This window comes from Pongo pygmaeus, chromosome 4 (assembly GCF_028885625.2).
Source record: "Pongo pygmaeus isolate AG05252 chromosome 4, NHGRI_mPonPyg2-v2.0_pri, whole genome shotgun sequence".
In the NCBI taxonomy this organism is placed as follows: domain Eukaryota; kingdom Metazoa; phylum Chordata; class Mammalia; order Primates; family Hominidae; genus Pongo; species Pongo pygmaeus.
In genome coordinates this window covers 98,800,783-98,815,140 of record NC_072377.2, presented here as the reverse complement: position 1 = coordinate 98,815,140, position 14,358 = coordinate 98,800,783, and the positions used below count along the sequence as shown (strand labels likewise).

Sequence of the window (14,358 nt, the reverse complement as noted above, 5' to 3'; positions counted from 1 at the left end):
AAAATTGCTCTGCGCCAGGCATAAAATGATGAGGCTAGGGGAGGGACAACTCCAGACAGAAGAAAGATTCGCACAATTTATTTTATTTTTGGGGGTCACAGAAAATTGAGTATAAGGCTTTCTAAACTCAGAAATTCCTGTATCATTACATCTTTATAGTATACAATAAGAACAATTGTTCCCCATTGTCTATTCTCACTTTAAGAAATAAAGTGAGAGGAGTTTATGGTTCCTGTAATTTACTAAGCCCTGGCTCTTTTGCAACTTGTAAGATATGCAAAATATAAACTAAGTGTTTAATTTGTTCAGTGATGCTGCCACTGTTGGACACAGATAGATATCAAGATGAAACAATTTTTATATTAATATACCTTGAAATAAATCAAAAGGATTTTACTTGTAAAAATCTTGTCTGCTCAAATTTCTACTTAGAGTCAGTATTCCTTTTTAATAGTGACTAATTTTTTTAGACCCTGGAACATGACAATCTTTTTCCTTCCATTCTGATTGAATCATGCTTTTACCTAAGCTTTTCTTTAATTTTGTCATTTTTATTACTGTGAATTAATATATATCAAAATGTTTTTATATTTATGGTAATGACTTAATCTGTTTGAACAAGTGTCTCTTACTGTACATTTTCTCCCTAATTCCTATGGCATTAATGGCATTAATGACCAAAGAATAATTTGGCTTACAAAAAAGTCAGGGCTCCCATTAAAAATCACCTCTATTATTTTAATAAAATGAAAAAGGCTTATTAAGGAAGGTTGCTGAATATTTCTAACTTAATGTTCACTGTGATTTTTACTAATCAAAATAGTTTCAAGATGTTTTGAAGAAATATTTGCACTGTTCATATTTGTATTACTTTTTCCTTTACAGTTATACTTTAAAGTTATTGTTATATTAAAAGTGTATATATTTTTAAATTCATATAATTGGATATATTTGTGTAAAAAACATGACAACCCATCAATATGTAACAATATTCGCTCTTTCAGATATATTTAACATGTAATGCTAGAGCAGGATATTATATAATATTTAGTATTAATTAATGGGAATAATCCGTTTTATTGTATAAAAGGAAGAACAGAAATGAAGATTCCGCCAGGCACAGTGGCTCACGCCTGTAATCCCAGCACTTTGGGAGGTCGAGGTGGGTGGATTACTTGAGGTCAGGAGTTCAAGACCAGCCTGGCCAACATGGTGAAACCCCATCTCTACTAAAAATACAAAAATTAGCCAGGCGTGGTGGCACATGCCTGTAATCCCAGCTGCTAGGGAGGCTGAGGCAGGAGAATCACTTAAACCCTGGAGGCAGAGGTTGCAGTGAGCAGAGATCATGCCATTTCACTCCAGTCTGGGCAGCAGAGTGAGACTCTGTCTCAAAAAAAAAAAAAAAAAAAAAGATTCTTCTTTAAAAATTATATTAAATGTATATTTAAATGTAAATATAATTTTAAACATAAATTAAGTAAAAGTATATCACATATTTTTGTTCCACATACAGAAAATTTAAAGTGAATAATAAACATCTCTCCTCTACTGTTTTTATATCTAAAATTCTTGGAGTTTATATTTATTATTAGCAATCCATTTATATATTCGAACGGATGCATTTTTCAAGCTTCCAACTGAAGATACAGAATTCCTATGTGTAACAGCACTCGTTTGAGTACTTGGCAGATTATATTTAGTACAGTGTTAACATAAGCCTTTGGGTTTTAGCCTAAGGGATTTTCAACTTTGAAAAATTTAATGGGGATATTGAATACTAAGTGAAGTAAAATCGGTTAACTCATTTGATTTTTTTTTCTGTGAGAACATACTGAACACCTGCTAATTCATTCAGATTTTTTACTGTGCCCTAAAACATTTGCCATATTCATCCATATTAGTGTTACAAGAGCACAACGTTAAATTCAAAATCGGGGAAAGTTTGACATTTCAATTACTAGCTAGTCCACCTTCTTTCACACACTCTGCTACGTTGAAACTGCTCCCTGAATCTTTTCGTCCAGTAAATTGTGCTTCCTGGGAAACTAAGGGGTAAGGGACTATACTGTGTAGCTTTATAGATTTTACTATGTTACTGTTTTATGAAAATGCATCATTTTCTAAATATTTCAATCTTCTTAAAAATTCTTGTCTGAGTACAGATTTTTCATTTTTTATTTTTGGAAATAGGGTGTAATTTTATTTGCATTACATTTAAATATGGGTATTTCATATATGATATAACTATGTTCAAATTCAAAGGTAAATTTTTCGTAAAAACACAGATCATTTTCTTCTTTGGAATCTTGATTTACAGAATGAGGTCTCCCGCATCTTCATGGCAGGGCTTTGGCATGCAGCCTGTCTTTGAGTGTCAATGGTGAATAGATAATCTAAGAAGTGTAAATTTTGTAGCAAAGACTTAAAGATAGCCAGTGTTGTTAGAAATTCTCTCCAGTATGGAGTTTTTCTTCCTTTACTTGGTTTCTTTCAGAAATGATGTAACTACAGAGGAAGAAAGGCTAAATCAACACGGTTGTTGTTCTTTTAAATACGCCTGTCTCCCCGCTCTACAATGTGAATTAGCTCATGGAATTTCCCATTCCTTAAGCATCTACTCGTCATTTTCATCATCTTGACTTTCTATGATGAAGTTTCTTTACCTGTTTTTGTAACCATACTTCTGCTAATAATAGGCTCTTTCAATGGAAATCTTATTACTTGTGGCACTCACATAATGTGGGGTTGTATTTAACTATTGAAATCAAAAGAAGAATCGCCAGCTTGAGGACAGGGAGATCCTAACTGCTGTTCAGGACTAACTTTTTTTTTTGGAGGGGGGGGCGGGTAATTGTATTACCACTTAGTAATACATAGGAAAAAAAAAATGCACCTAAACTTACCTCTGAAAAACAAGAATGTATAAAATATGCATTATATTCGAATGGCATATAAACAAGTATATAGGTATAAATTCCATAATATTGCCTCTTCTAGGGACAGAACCATCCTTTAAAAGACTCATTCTGGTTTTCCACAAGCACACTTTCTATTATGCACATTTTGAATTCTGCCCCACATTCAGCTGTTATAGAATTATGTTATTTTAAGAAGAAAGGGACTGATGTCTCCCTAAACTTGGGCAACAGAAGAAGAATTATCCAGGTCAAAGAGTTACACTTATGTGACGAAATGTGTTTTAGCAGAGAAATGGTAGTGCTTTGGATTATTGCAATATTTTATTCTTTAGAAGAAGCTTATCACTGATAATTTATTCTAAGGTTAAATTATTCATCAAGAAAGTTTCATGAACTCAAAAGAGATGATTTATATGTATTTTGTGAATACATTTTGTGGGGCCAAACCAAAAATGGAAAAATGTAATGAAATAATTGGCTCTATCAAACAATAAGCAGTTATGATTTTACATTACATTGTGTGTGTGTGTGTGTGTGTGTGTGTGTGTGTGTGTTTTAACCTAAAATAATGAATTTACCAATGGGTAAAGGTGAGATAATAATAAACTTATGTGCTTTCAATAAATTACTTCAATTATATGAGAAATATTATTGTGATGATATAAAAACATACACATTGCAATTCATATTCTCGACAATAACAGTTTAGAATTGTTTTTCTTTCGGAAAAGTTCATCCTTTGAATAATGTAATACAGACTACTGTGATGGTGTCTGATTATCATATCTTCTGTTACTTGACAGCTTATCTTTTTTTAATAATACATCTTTTTATAAAGATTTTATTATAACCACTTACCATAATTTTAATGAACTATAAAACACTTTATTCATTGAATGAAGCAATTTTTAATAAGACTTTTGGCAAGGAGATTTTTAATTTAAACTAGAGAACACTTTCAACTCTGTAAGTCTGCAGGGCGTCGTAGTTAAACCTGACACCTTGGATGACACATTAAAAATGCATCAGCAAAAACTCTAAGTGCTTTAATTTAACTAACGGTGGAGAAACAGATTAACACATCTTTAAGTATCTCACACAGTCAGCTAGACATGATGAAAAAAAGTCATTATTTAGCAACTATCAAGTTCTTTCCACAAAAAAATTGTATCCTGATAATAAATAGGCAATTTTTTTAAAGCGGCAAAAATGAAAACTCTTGGTCATAGACTTTCTCAACTATGAGTGACCAAAATGGCTTTTCTTGGGTGCCATATTTCTAGTCATTATGCATATGCCTTTGAAAAAAAGTACATGCTTGGTGTTTTTGAAGTAAACATAAAATTATTTTAAAAGATTTTTACTTTGCCATTGTCTGTACTCCCAAATCTGTATTATTTGGAAATGTTATAAAATCAACCTCATAAGCAAGACTTCTGAGATTCCAAAATGCAACAATGAACAAATGGTAAATAGCAGTGAGTATTTCTATTATCAAAGAATATATTTTGACCCCACCTAACCAAAGTCCTGAAATTTGTAGTAAGTTTATTTAAAACAGAGGTATTATAATGTCAGTAGACATTTCATTAGCCCCACAAAATACATGGAGCCATAATTAAATTTTATGTTGAGATGGTTTTTCCTTGCTATTTTGACGATATTTCCCCAAAGGCATAAAATATAATTTTTATGTATTGTAATTCATAGCTACAGGGATTTGCTGTGACAATGGCATTACATTTATTTGAGTGCTCTTGTTGGCTTTTCTAAACGTTGTGGGTTCTTCTGGAGCAGATCTGGATGAATTGGTACAAAGTGAAAGGACAAAATGTAATCTCAATGAGAGGATGGATCCCACAATGCTTGTGTTTCAGGTCTAGGATGTTTATTGTGTGGTCGCTGGGTGGCCTTCACATTGGTGGCATGTGTGAGTCGGCCAGTTTCTTAAGATTCTTCCTGGACTGATTAAAAGGGGAAACTACTATAACTGGGTTCCAGGATAGCAGAACTAAGGGCTGCTGTGCAGATTACATGGCCTTTTAATTTAACAAGATAGATAGATGGAAGGATGAATGAATGGATGAATGGATAGACAGACAGTTAGTTATTAAATTGAGTGGCACTGGGAGGAGATTGTTGGTCTTAAGGGACCCTAAATGTATACAGTGAAACAATTTATAATTTTATCAGGATCCTGGCTCCAAAGCCCTGGTTAACGTAACAATTGATAAGCTTAGTCAATATCATGAGGCATCTTTATTGTTAGGATGGAAGCATCCAAGAGCCATTGTTTTGATGAACAGTGATTGCAATCTGACCAGGAAAGTTTATATAAATGATTTGTTTGTGTATTTATTTATTTTTTAAGCTCTTAAGTGGCCAAAATAGTATTGATAAAGGAAATTGAGTTCCTATGAAAGCATGCTTTTGTAATCAGGAATACTAGCTGACTTGACTTTTACATTTGAATATCAGGCTTCACAATTTCAAATCAATTTGTGAAGGTTTTGAGTTTGTAATAGTATGTGTTATGTTTAAAGCTCTGTACACATTAAGACTAATTTTAAAATATCACTTTTAATAAAAGCTTGTTGTCTAATCGTTATTCCATCTGTTGAAATAGTCTTTAAAGATTTCTATGATTTATGTAGAAGGCTGAAAAAAATCACATTATATGCATTTGTTAGAAAAAAAATAAACTGTCCTTTAGTTTTATTTCCCTGTGGAAAAAAACATTTCTTTTCTAGATTTTTTACTCTAAAATCTGGTTAATATTTAGATTCATAATTAGATTTTTTATCTTTGAGGAGAAATTTTCTTAGTGTGTATTAGATTTTTAGAGGCAAAAATAGAAACAAATAAGATATTCCCAATGCATCTTACTACTCTTATAAATTAGAAATCTTGGTGGAAACAGTTTAACAATTCATCTTTCAGAATAACTTCAATAATTTTGCATTATCAATTGATATTTCTGTTTTTTGTTCTGTCTCCCTTTGCTGGTACTTTATACTTTTAGCAATTTTAAAATGTCACTTTGGCTGGGCGCAGTGGCTGACGCCTGTAATCCCAGCACTTTGGGAGGCCGAGGCGGGCAGATCACGAGGTCAGGAGATCGAGACCATTCTGGCTAACACAGTGAAACCCCGTCTCTACTAAAAAATACAAATAATTAGCCGGGCGTGGTGGCGCACACCTGTAGTCCCAGCTACTTGGGAGGCTGAGGCAGAAGAATGGCGTGAACCCGGGAGGCGGAGCTTGCAGTGAGCCGAGATCGCACCACTGCACTCTAGCCTGGGCAACAGAGCAAGACTCTGTCTCAAAAAAAAAAAAAAAAACAGTCACTTTGCCTCATTTAGCCTCTTGTCTTGATGAAGACTGAAGCGTAACTAAATATCTACAATTATGCTTTAAGATAAGTTTTCTCTGGAATCCATGAATAGTTTATGCTATTTTTCTTGTTCTCCGTAATAAAATCACCACTTCTGTTTAGGACTCATTTTGTAATGCCAGGTGCCTTATTATTGTTGTTGTGGTTGTTATTGTTATTATCATTAGACTCTAGTGAAAGGAAGGCTTTGGCTGGTCTGTTGTAAATGGCACAGGGTCCACAAGAAAATTAAATTGTTTCCTCTGAAATAAAGGCCTAAATCTACATGAGAATATGGGTTGTAAAATGAAATATAAATTTTAGCTGATGGATGACAGAAGTAATTAAACATGGCATGAAAAGCACAGCCTGGGGACTTCAATGGATCTAAATGTGGCTAATATTTTTATTTCTCAAATTTTAAAAGAGAAACCAAAGTCCTAAATCTTGATCATTAAAATTCCCACCTCGCCTCCAAAATCTTAATTGCTGGCGCAAAATCATAGAATAATCAAGGAAGTTGCAAAAGTTCTTCCTCTTTATCACAGTGTCAACTATTGATACTTTCACATAACTGTCATCAGTTTCCTGAAACTTTATCGTAACTGACACCTAGAGACAGAATGCAAAGCTTGAACATTTAAGGGAAGACTGTAATTTAGATATTCTATTTAAAAATGGATAGCTATTTTTTTATTTCCCAAAGTTGAATTGGTTTCCTTTATAAAAGTCTGAGGATTAAGTAATAAACTATTCTGCTTGAATCCATTGCATTGCTTTTAGTCCAATAGCCAACTCTCTCAGTATTCATTCCTTTTTAAAATTATTGTCAGGGAACTTCAGTTAACTAAGTCACTTATTATATTTGTTAATTGTATTATAAAATTTGGAATTTTTTGTAAAAATGTAAACCAAAGTTGACTAGGTGCGTGTTTATAAATAAGACTTCTGCAATCATTCTTTAAAAATGCTCTGAAGTTCAATGGTTAACATAGTTGTTTTGTTAAAAGGAATAAATATCTGCTTTACTTTAAAATATTAAAATATGCTTAAGCAGTCTACTTTCTATAATAAACCATCAGACTCTAAAATATATTAATGAATACTTAAGAATAAAAAGGTAAGTGGACTCTTAAAAAATTACAGAAATAATCCTCTCTAAACTTTACTACCACAAAAATTTTAATTTACTCAAGGGAAGAAAACTTACAGTTTCTAAATATCCCAAGTATCTTTAGGTTATATAATTTTTGATTTTTTATTTGCTTTGATTTTATTAGTTTGTATTTACAATACTAATTATTCTCAAAAACATCTCAAAATGTAGCTAAATATTTGTTTTTAGGAACTTTCAGAAAATGAAGTGGGTGGATCTTATTTCTCTGTGAAGTCTCTCTTTTGGAGGGTAATGTCTAAATCCTTTTTGTTAATATTCTTGATTTTTGGTTTTGGATAGCAATTTTGAATGTTACATGGCAACTAAGAGTTTCACTTTTTAAGATAGGCTTCCAGATAGATGTATTCATTTGCCTTCTTTATTATCTTCTAAGTCATCTAGGTAACTAACTTTTATTCCTACATTTGTAAAAATTAAGAACTTCATAAATTGAACATATTTCTTTGAAGTCATTTTGTGAAACCAAGTTTATTCCAAATTCTGAGAAGCTAGAGTCCCAGGGACTCTCCAGGAATATAACGGTGCCATCTAGAAGGTCCATGAAGGCTTTCTTTCCTCTCTTGTAAAATGAGGTTAGAATTTTCTGCTCCATTTCTGTTTGAGAAAAATATTTACTTCTGTTACAGTGATCTATACTATAACTCTGTCCTAGATGTATACTAATCAGTGCTCTTCTTTGAAAAGAAATCCTATAATTTAGAAAACAGCAACTCTTGATTTAAATAAAGACAAAATGATGATTCACAGATAATTTGTTTTAAATGTCATTGCAATTTAACTTACTCTTTGATGATTAAAGCATAATGACCATACATTTTTTTCTCTGCTCTAATTCTGCATTATGCACAGCACAGTTTATCACTAATGCACATACTGCTTTACCTTTAAGAATGTTCCTCTTTCTTTGAAAATTCACACTTGGTATATGCTTAATGTAACAATAGATATTGCAATGAAAATGCTACACTCTTAGGGCTTGGCCATTTTCCATTCTTGACTCTTAAACTTTTCATTATTGAAAACTACCTTTTTTCTTTAGAATTTTAATATTTGTTGTAGTGTTTCTTAAGTAGAATGGCAGGTACCAGATTAAGTCATGTGTTGACCGGTGAGCAAGGATAAGCCACATTTATTCATCCTTACCAGCTCGAATGCACACACACTTTTTTTTTTTGCAGCTTTTTATTGTTGTGAGCTTATTTTAGTAATTATACCCTTTTCATTTCTACTGTATGGCTGCCTTCACTGAAGTTACTCTGTACTTTGCTGAAATAATAATTCCTCTTATATGTTCATGCGTTGTCCAGGAACACACAGGATGAGTGCTTTTAAATTGTTCCATGACTTTAAATGGATAATGGCTTTATCCAAAAATTATTTCACTGGCTGGGCCTGGTGGCTCACGCCTGTAATCCCAGCACTTTGGGAGGCTGAGGCGGGTGGATCACCTGAGGTCAGGAGTTGGAGACCAACCTGACTAACATGGCAAAGCCCCGTCTCTACTAAATACAAAAAATTAGCCAGGCATGGTGGCGCATGCATGTAATCCCAGCTACTCACGAGGCTGAGGCAGGAGAATTGCGTGAACCCAGGAGGAGAAGGTTGTAGTGGGCTGAGGTCACACCATTGCACGCCAGCCTGGGCAACAAGAGCAAAACTCCGTTTCCAAAAAAAAAAAAAAAAAAAAAAAAGGGAATATACATGGCACACTTCTTTGAGAGTAGAATTTGGGGGGTGTTCTGGGTTGAGTTTGTTCTATGTGCAGCAAATGTGCACACTGGTCATTGTGAATGAAGATTTGTCACCAGGACCAACTTCACAATTAATACTTTTTCAAGTGTTTCCCTTTCAAGTGGCTCTCTCAAGATCTTCTTTGCTACTTCCAAGTTTTCCACTTATCAGTACTTTCCATTTGGTTCTGTTCATCCTCAAATATTCTTTAATAACCTTTCTCAGTCTCTTGAACTCTTTGATCCTAGAATAACAAATGTGCAAGTTTAAAAATAAACAAGCTTTCTTGTATCCAAGGTGCGGTGGTAATGTCTTCTCTGGGCCTATGACAATGAAGAGTTGACAAATGAATTGAGTCATATAGGCATAACTTTTAGGGGTCATCTGTTTTACCAATGAGGAAAGTAAGGCCCATCAAACTGATGTCATTGCCTTGAGGGACCCAGATGGCATGATCAGAAGCAATATTTCTCTCTCTCTGAATGCCATACAAATAAATGTTTTGAAGAACTTACAGCAGTAGAGTCCCTCTTTGAGTTTATGATGAATAAAGATACCTTGTATAAATAAAGCTGTTCCTTAGCCTGTTATTTTTAATTGACACCCTTTCAAATTCTTCTTGCATTATTTGACCCTTTTCTTCAGCAGCTGTGTTAGCCACCAATGGATGGATGTGTTTAAGAGCCATGAGATTGCTATGTCTGATGTGCCATTTACAAAATCAGAAAATCAGTGACCAAGTCTACTTTGGTTGAGTATTATCTTCCATAGTCACATTCAAAGGTCACTCTGGTAACTAACCGACCCCACTGCTCTTTACCCAAGCAATATTGTTATTCTGATGAGCTTTTAGAGGAGATGTATATGAAAGGAGGTTACCCAGGGACATTTTCAGATATGCAAAATATCTAAATGGATAAAATCTTGCATGAAGAGTATACATGTGCTTTGTGGGTTAAGCAGCATGTGATTTAAAATAAATTCCTATCAAGATTTATACAGATCAATACATGTGTCCAAGAGATAGCAACTGATTTACACTGAATGAAACTACATCCTAGTAAAAACTTGCTCAGCTGGAATATCAGTGCTACTTGCTGTATCTTAATTTTCCTGGAAGAAAAGACTGTGTACAGGGATAGTCTAATTGTCCGAAAACATAACATTTGTTATTCATCAAAACACTGTCTTAGGATAAAAAATATTAATCAGTGGATCTGACAATTACCATGTTTGTCATGAAAACAATAAAAATTATGTGAATCAGATTAACTAAAAATTGTATTAAAGTCTAACTTCCCACTTAAAGGTGGTAACTTAGTGCAGTGTGTTCAAATATTTAGCATGCTTAAGTTTCTTTTTAGTTATCTCCATTGAGTGGACTTACAGACTCTGATAAAAGAGGTAATTGAACAAACCACCTTACAAGAATATTGCAGTGAATCAAAGAGAAATTTAAATATTTTTTAAGTGGAAAAGTCTGGAACATGCCAAGATACTTCATATAAAAATCAAGAAAAGGGTCACAATGGTCAAAGAAGAGTACATAGAAAAATACAAAGCAATTTAGAAGTTATATCAGAGTACCGCCTTCTGGTCAGGTCAAGCAAAAGTGTGTCTGAAGGAAGACTGAAGGTTAAGGAGAAGAGTTAATGACTTTTTATTAGTTATTATTTATGTATTTATTTATTTATTTTGAGACGGAGTCTCTCTCTGTCACCTGGGCTGGAGTGCAGTGGCACGGTCTTGACTCACTCCAAGCTTCGCCTCCTGGGTTCATGCCATTCTCCTGCCTCAGCCTCCCGAGTAGCTGGGACTACAGGCACCCACCACCAAGCCTGGCTAATTTTTTTGTATTTTTAGTAGAGACAGGGTTTCATGTGTTAGCCAGGATGGTCTCGACCTCCTGACCTCGTGATCTGCCTGCCTCGACCTCCCAAAGTGCTGGGATTACAGGCGTGAGCCACCGTGCCCCGCCGAGTTATTGGCTTTTTAAAACAAGAATGGAATCCTGTGCTGAAGAACTTACATGCTAAACAACTCAACCGTAGGTAACATCCACCCAAGATGAGTTCAGGAATTATCTCCATTTTTAAGTATGATGTTATTTATACTCAAAAATAGGTGTAACTTTTAATTAACAGTCTCAAAAAAAAAAAAAAAAAAAACAGGTCTCTGTAAAGCAGGCCCAAGACTATTATTCCTTTCCCATATTATTGCTAGAAATTTGTATATTATTTCAGCAAGCCAAAAAGATTACAATATATGTGATGATTTTCTATTTGTATGTATTTTCGAACAAACATAGTAAAAGCTTTAAAATTTTGTTGGACCACGATTAAAGTTAGAGAGGATAGTTAAAACATCTTAAGTAAACATAAAGAACTTCCTGGCACCATAAATTGTATCAAGAAGCAATGGAAATACAAAAGAAAGTTTGAGGATTAAAAACCGGCAGAATTTCGCTAAGGATTATGGTGCCAGTAAATCATCTTCTAAGAAAAAAAAAGGATCAAAGCTTTATTATAAGATGAGACACTTCAGACTGGGCTGGACAAAGCACCGGGAGGGTTTTCTGTAAAAGCAATCCTACTTTGAGAGGATGGATGGATGGCAGAACAAATGCACTTGTTGGACTTCATCATCCAGGTGCAATTCACTGGAATAAACTCAGCAGGAAAAGCAAAAGATAGAACAGGCCTTTGCCTGGGGTTGAGCTAATTGCTCCACACTCGTCTTTGCAGCACAAAACAGTCATTCTAGGCTGTCATTATCTCTCCTTTGTAGTGTCTCGGGGATCATTTGATTAAATAAAAGCACCTGCACCCTGTGCTGAAAATAGAAGAAAGAGCTGATTCCACACATGGCTTCTTGTAAACACATAAGCAATGTCTTTCACTCCCCGTTTCAGTGTCTGGGTCTCATTTGGAAGGATTAGGTTGTACACAGGTAATAAAATCCAGGATAACAAAAGCCAAGGATTATTTGTACCTATCAGGGAAGGGGATTGGTTTAACTGTGTTCCCTTCGTCTCATATTAAGTCTAAATCAATTTTTTTATTTTGATCTATTTTTAAATCATAACGAGAAAAATAAAATATCTCATTTTTAGTGATCCACCTTTTCAAGGAATGGAATTATTAAACTTTTTTAACTAAAACTGGAATATAAAAAAGGTTCCAATTTATATGCTAGATTCTATGACTTCACCACCTTACTAGTAGACATTCAACTATAATTTATTATAGAGTAAAGTGAATAACATATGCTAGGGTTATTACCACCCGCCTACTCTTACTTCCTCTAATACCTCGATTAGCCTTTCTCGATAATCTATAACCAAGGATACATTTCACCTAAGTGACAGGCAAAGTATTTTGAAAACTCCTGTACCAATTAATTTCTTTTGTTGTACCATGAATTTCTTAGTCTCTGTCAAAAAAAGAGAAATATAGGTGGGTGGGGGGTGGAAATCATTGATGAGGTCTCAGCAACTCTAGATTCAAATCTCAGCCTTGCCAATCTCTAGTCATTTGGCTTTGAGTGGGGTACTTATCTTCTCTATGCCTCAGTTTATTTACCTTAAAATAAGATACCTGTCATGAAAAACACTGGAGTGTGAAAACAGCAGCATGTAATAGCTGAACAATAAATGTTCCTTTCTTTCTGTGTGATTTAACCCACCTTTCCGACTGCCCTAATCCAGTCTTCTCTGTTGATGTTATTAAGGCTGATGACTCTAATCTCATCATAATACTATTGTTACGAAACTTTCTTTAACTGCTCCAGAAGACCTCTAATATAAACTTTCAGTCCCACCATGATAATTTCCCCCCAGGAGTTCCTGTTCAGCTATATCTTTCTTAATCCATCTCTTGCTACTCTTGGTCTTGGTGGTGAAGGGATCTTTGGGTTACTTTTCCATAGCAAAGGCAGAAAAGGGAGGTGTCATGTGGGACAAAATTTCCCTATTAGTTTAGAGATACTTCTTTAATCATTGCAAAAGATTTACATGTGGGATGCAAGGTTAATATGATCTTAGTTTTTGCCTATTCATATCACATTTATTTTTCTGAAAGCTTATCACTATTCTGACATTTTGAAGCAGCAGACTTGGAAACAATTATTCTTTCCATGATTTCTCGTACTATAGTTATTTTCTCTGATGCACCTATTAACAAAAACCTGAAATCACTTAATTAGGCTCTATTACCATATAATCTCTGGGCTTCATTTCCTTGACCACTGCAGCATCATTCTACTAAAGAAAATAGTGGCTGGAAATTTAGAGTTGCATTGACATTTACTTTCATTGTGCTATAAGACATTTTCTGACAGTGACTTGAGAAGCAAATACAAATTTTCTCAAATAATGTTTTCTGAAGAGTAATTCAAACTGCTGATCAAAATGAGGGGTTGAGAATGGTACAAAGCTTCCCCGTACAGCTCTGATCATTCATTTCCATCCAGACGTGTGGCAGGCCAGCTCTTCCTGTCCTGGGCTTCTGCAGAGCAGAGCTTCAGAATCCTTATTGCAAAAATGTACAAGTAAGTTCAACCATTCAGTTCATTTATTTTTTTCTGAGCTTGCATGAGCTGGGATTTCTGAGAGCCAACTTACCGTACTGAAAACCCATTCCCTATACTAACCTATTTTGTACATATGAAAAGGAATTGTAATCTTAATTTTTTTTCAAGGAATAATATAACTAACACTTTCTTTACATTGTCAGCTCATTTGTTCTAAACTCTTACTAAAGATACATGTTATGGACTAATTGCTTCAGACTTTGAAATCTGTATTGTTACCTGGTGTCTTGATATTCTTTATTAATTATGAACTTGGATGAATATTCCTAATGAAAGTGGATCTAAAACTTTGGATGTATGAGAATCACATGGGGCACATACTGAAATACAGACACGGCTCTACTCCGTAAGAACTGAATCACACATCTCAGAGAATCACGCAATTTCAGTAAATTGACTGCTAGAATTTGAGAACAACTACCTTACAAGTTCAAAGATTATTCCTTCCTTTTAAGGGCTTTGGTTTTGTTCCTTGCTTTGAAGAACAAGGTTGGTTTTTTTCTTTTTATTCTTCCTGCCTTTTTTCTTGTCCTCCTCAAGAAGAGTTCTAATTCAACAAGGACCTA

General features: G+C 34.3%; 1 protein-coding gene across 15 annotated transcripts in view; it reads left to right on the top strand.

Moving 5' to 3' along the window:
* MCTP1 (multiple C2 and transmembrane domain containing 1) overlaps positions 1 to 14,358 on the top strand; it is a 609,877-nt gene that overhangs the window by 377,101 nt on the left and 218,418 nt on the right. For 3 of the 15 annotated variants that reach the window (XM_054489416.2, XM_054489422.2, XM_054489420.2), the window contains exons 7-8: positions 7,640 to 7,699; positions 13,673 to 13,750. The exons of 7 other annotated variants lie outside the window; for them this stretch is intronic. In XM_054489416.2, the coding sequence (XP_054345391.1) occupies positions 7,640 to 7,699; positions 13,673 to 13,750 (138 nt within the window). The remainder of the gene's footprint in view (positions 1 to 7,639; positions 7,700 to 13,672; positions 13,751 to 14,358) is intronic. 5 more of the 15 variants (XM_054489417.2, XM_054489428.2, XM_054489421.2 and 2 more) reach the window with 2 other exon arrangements.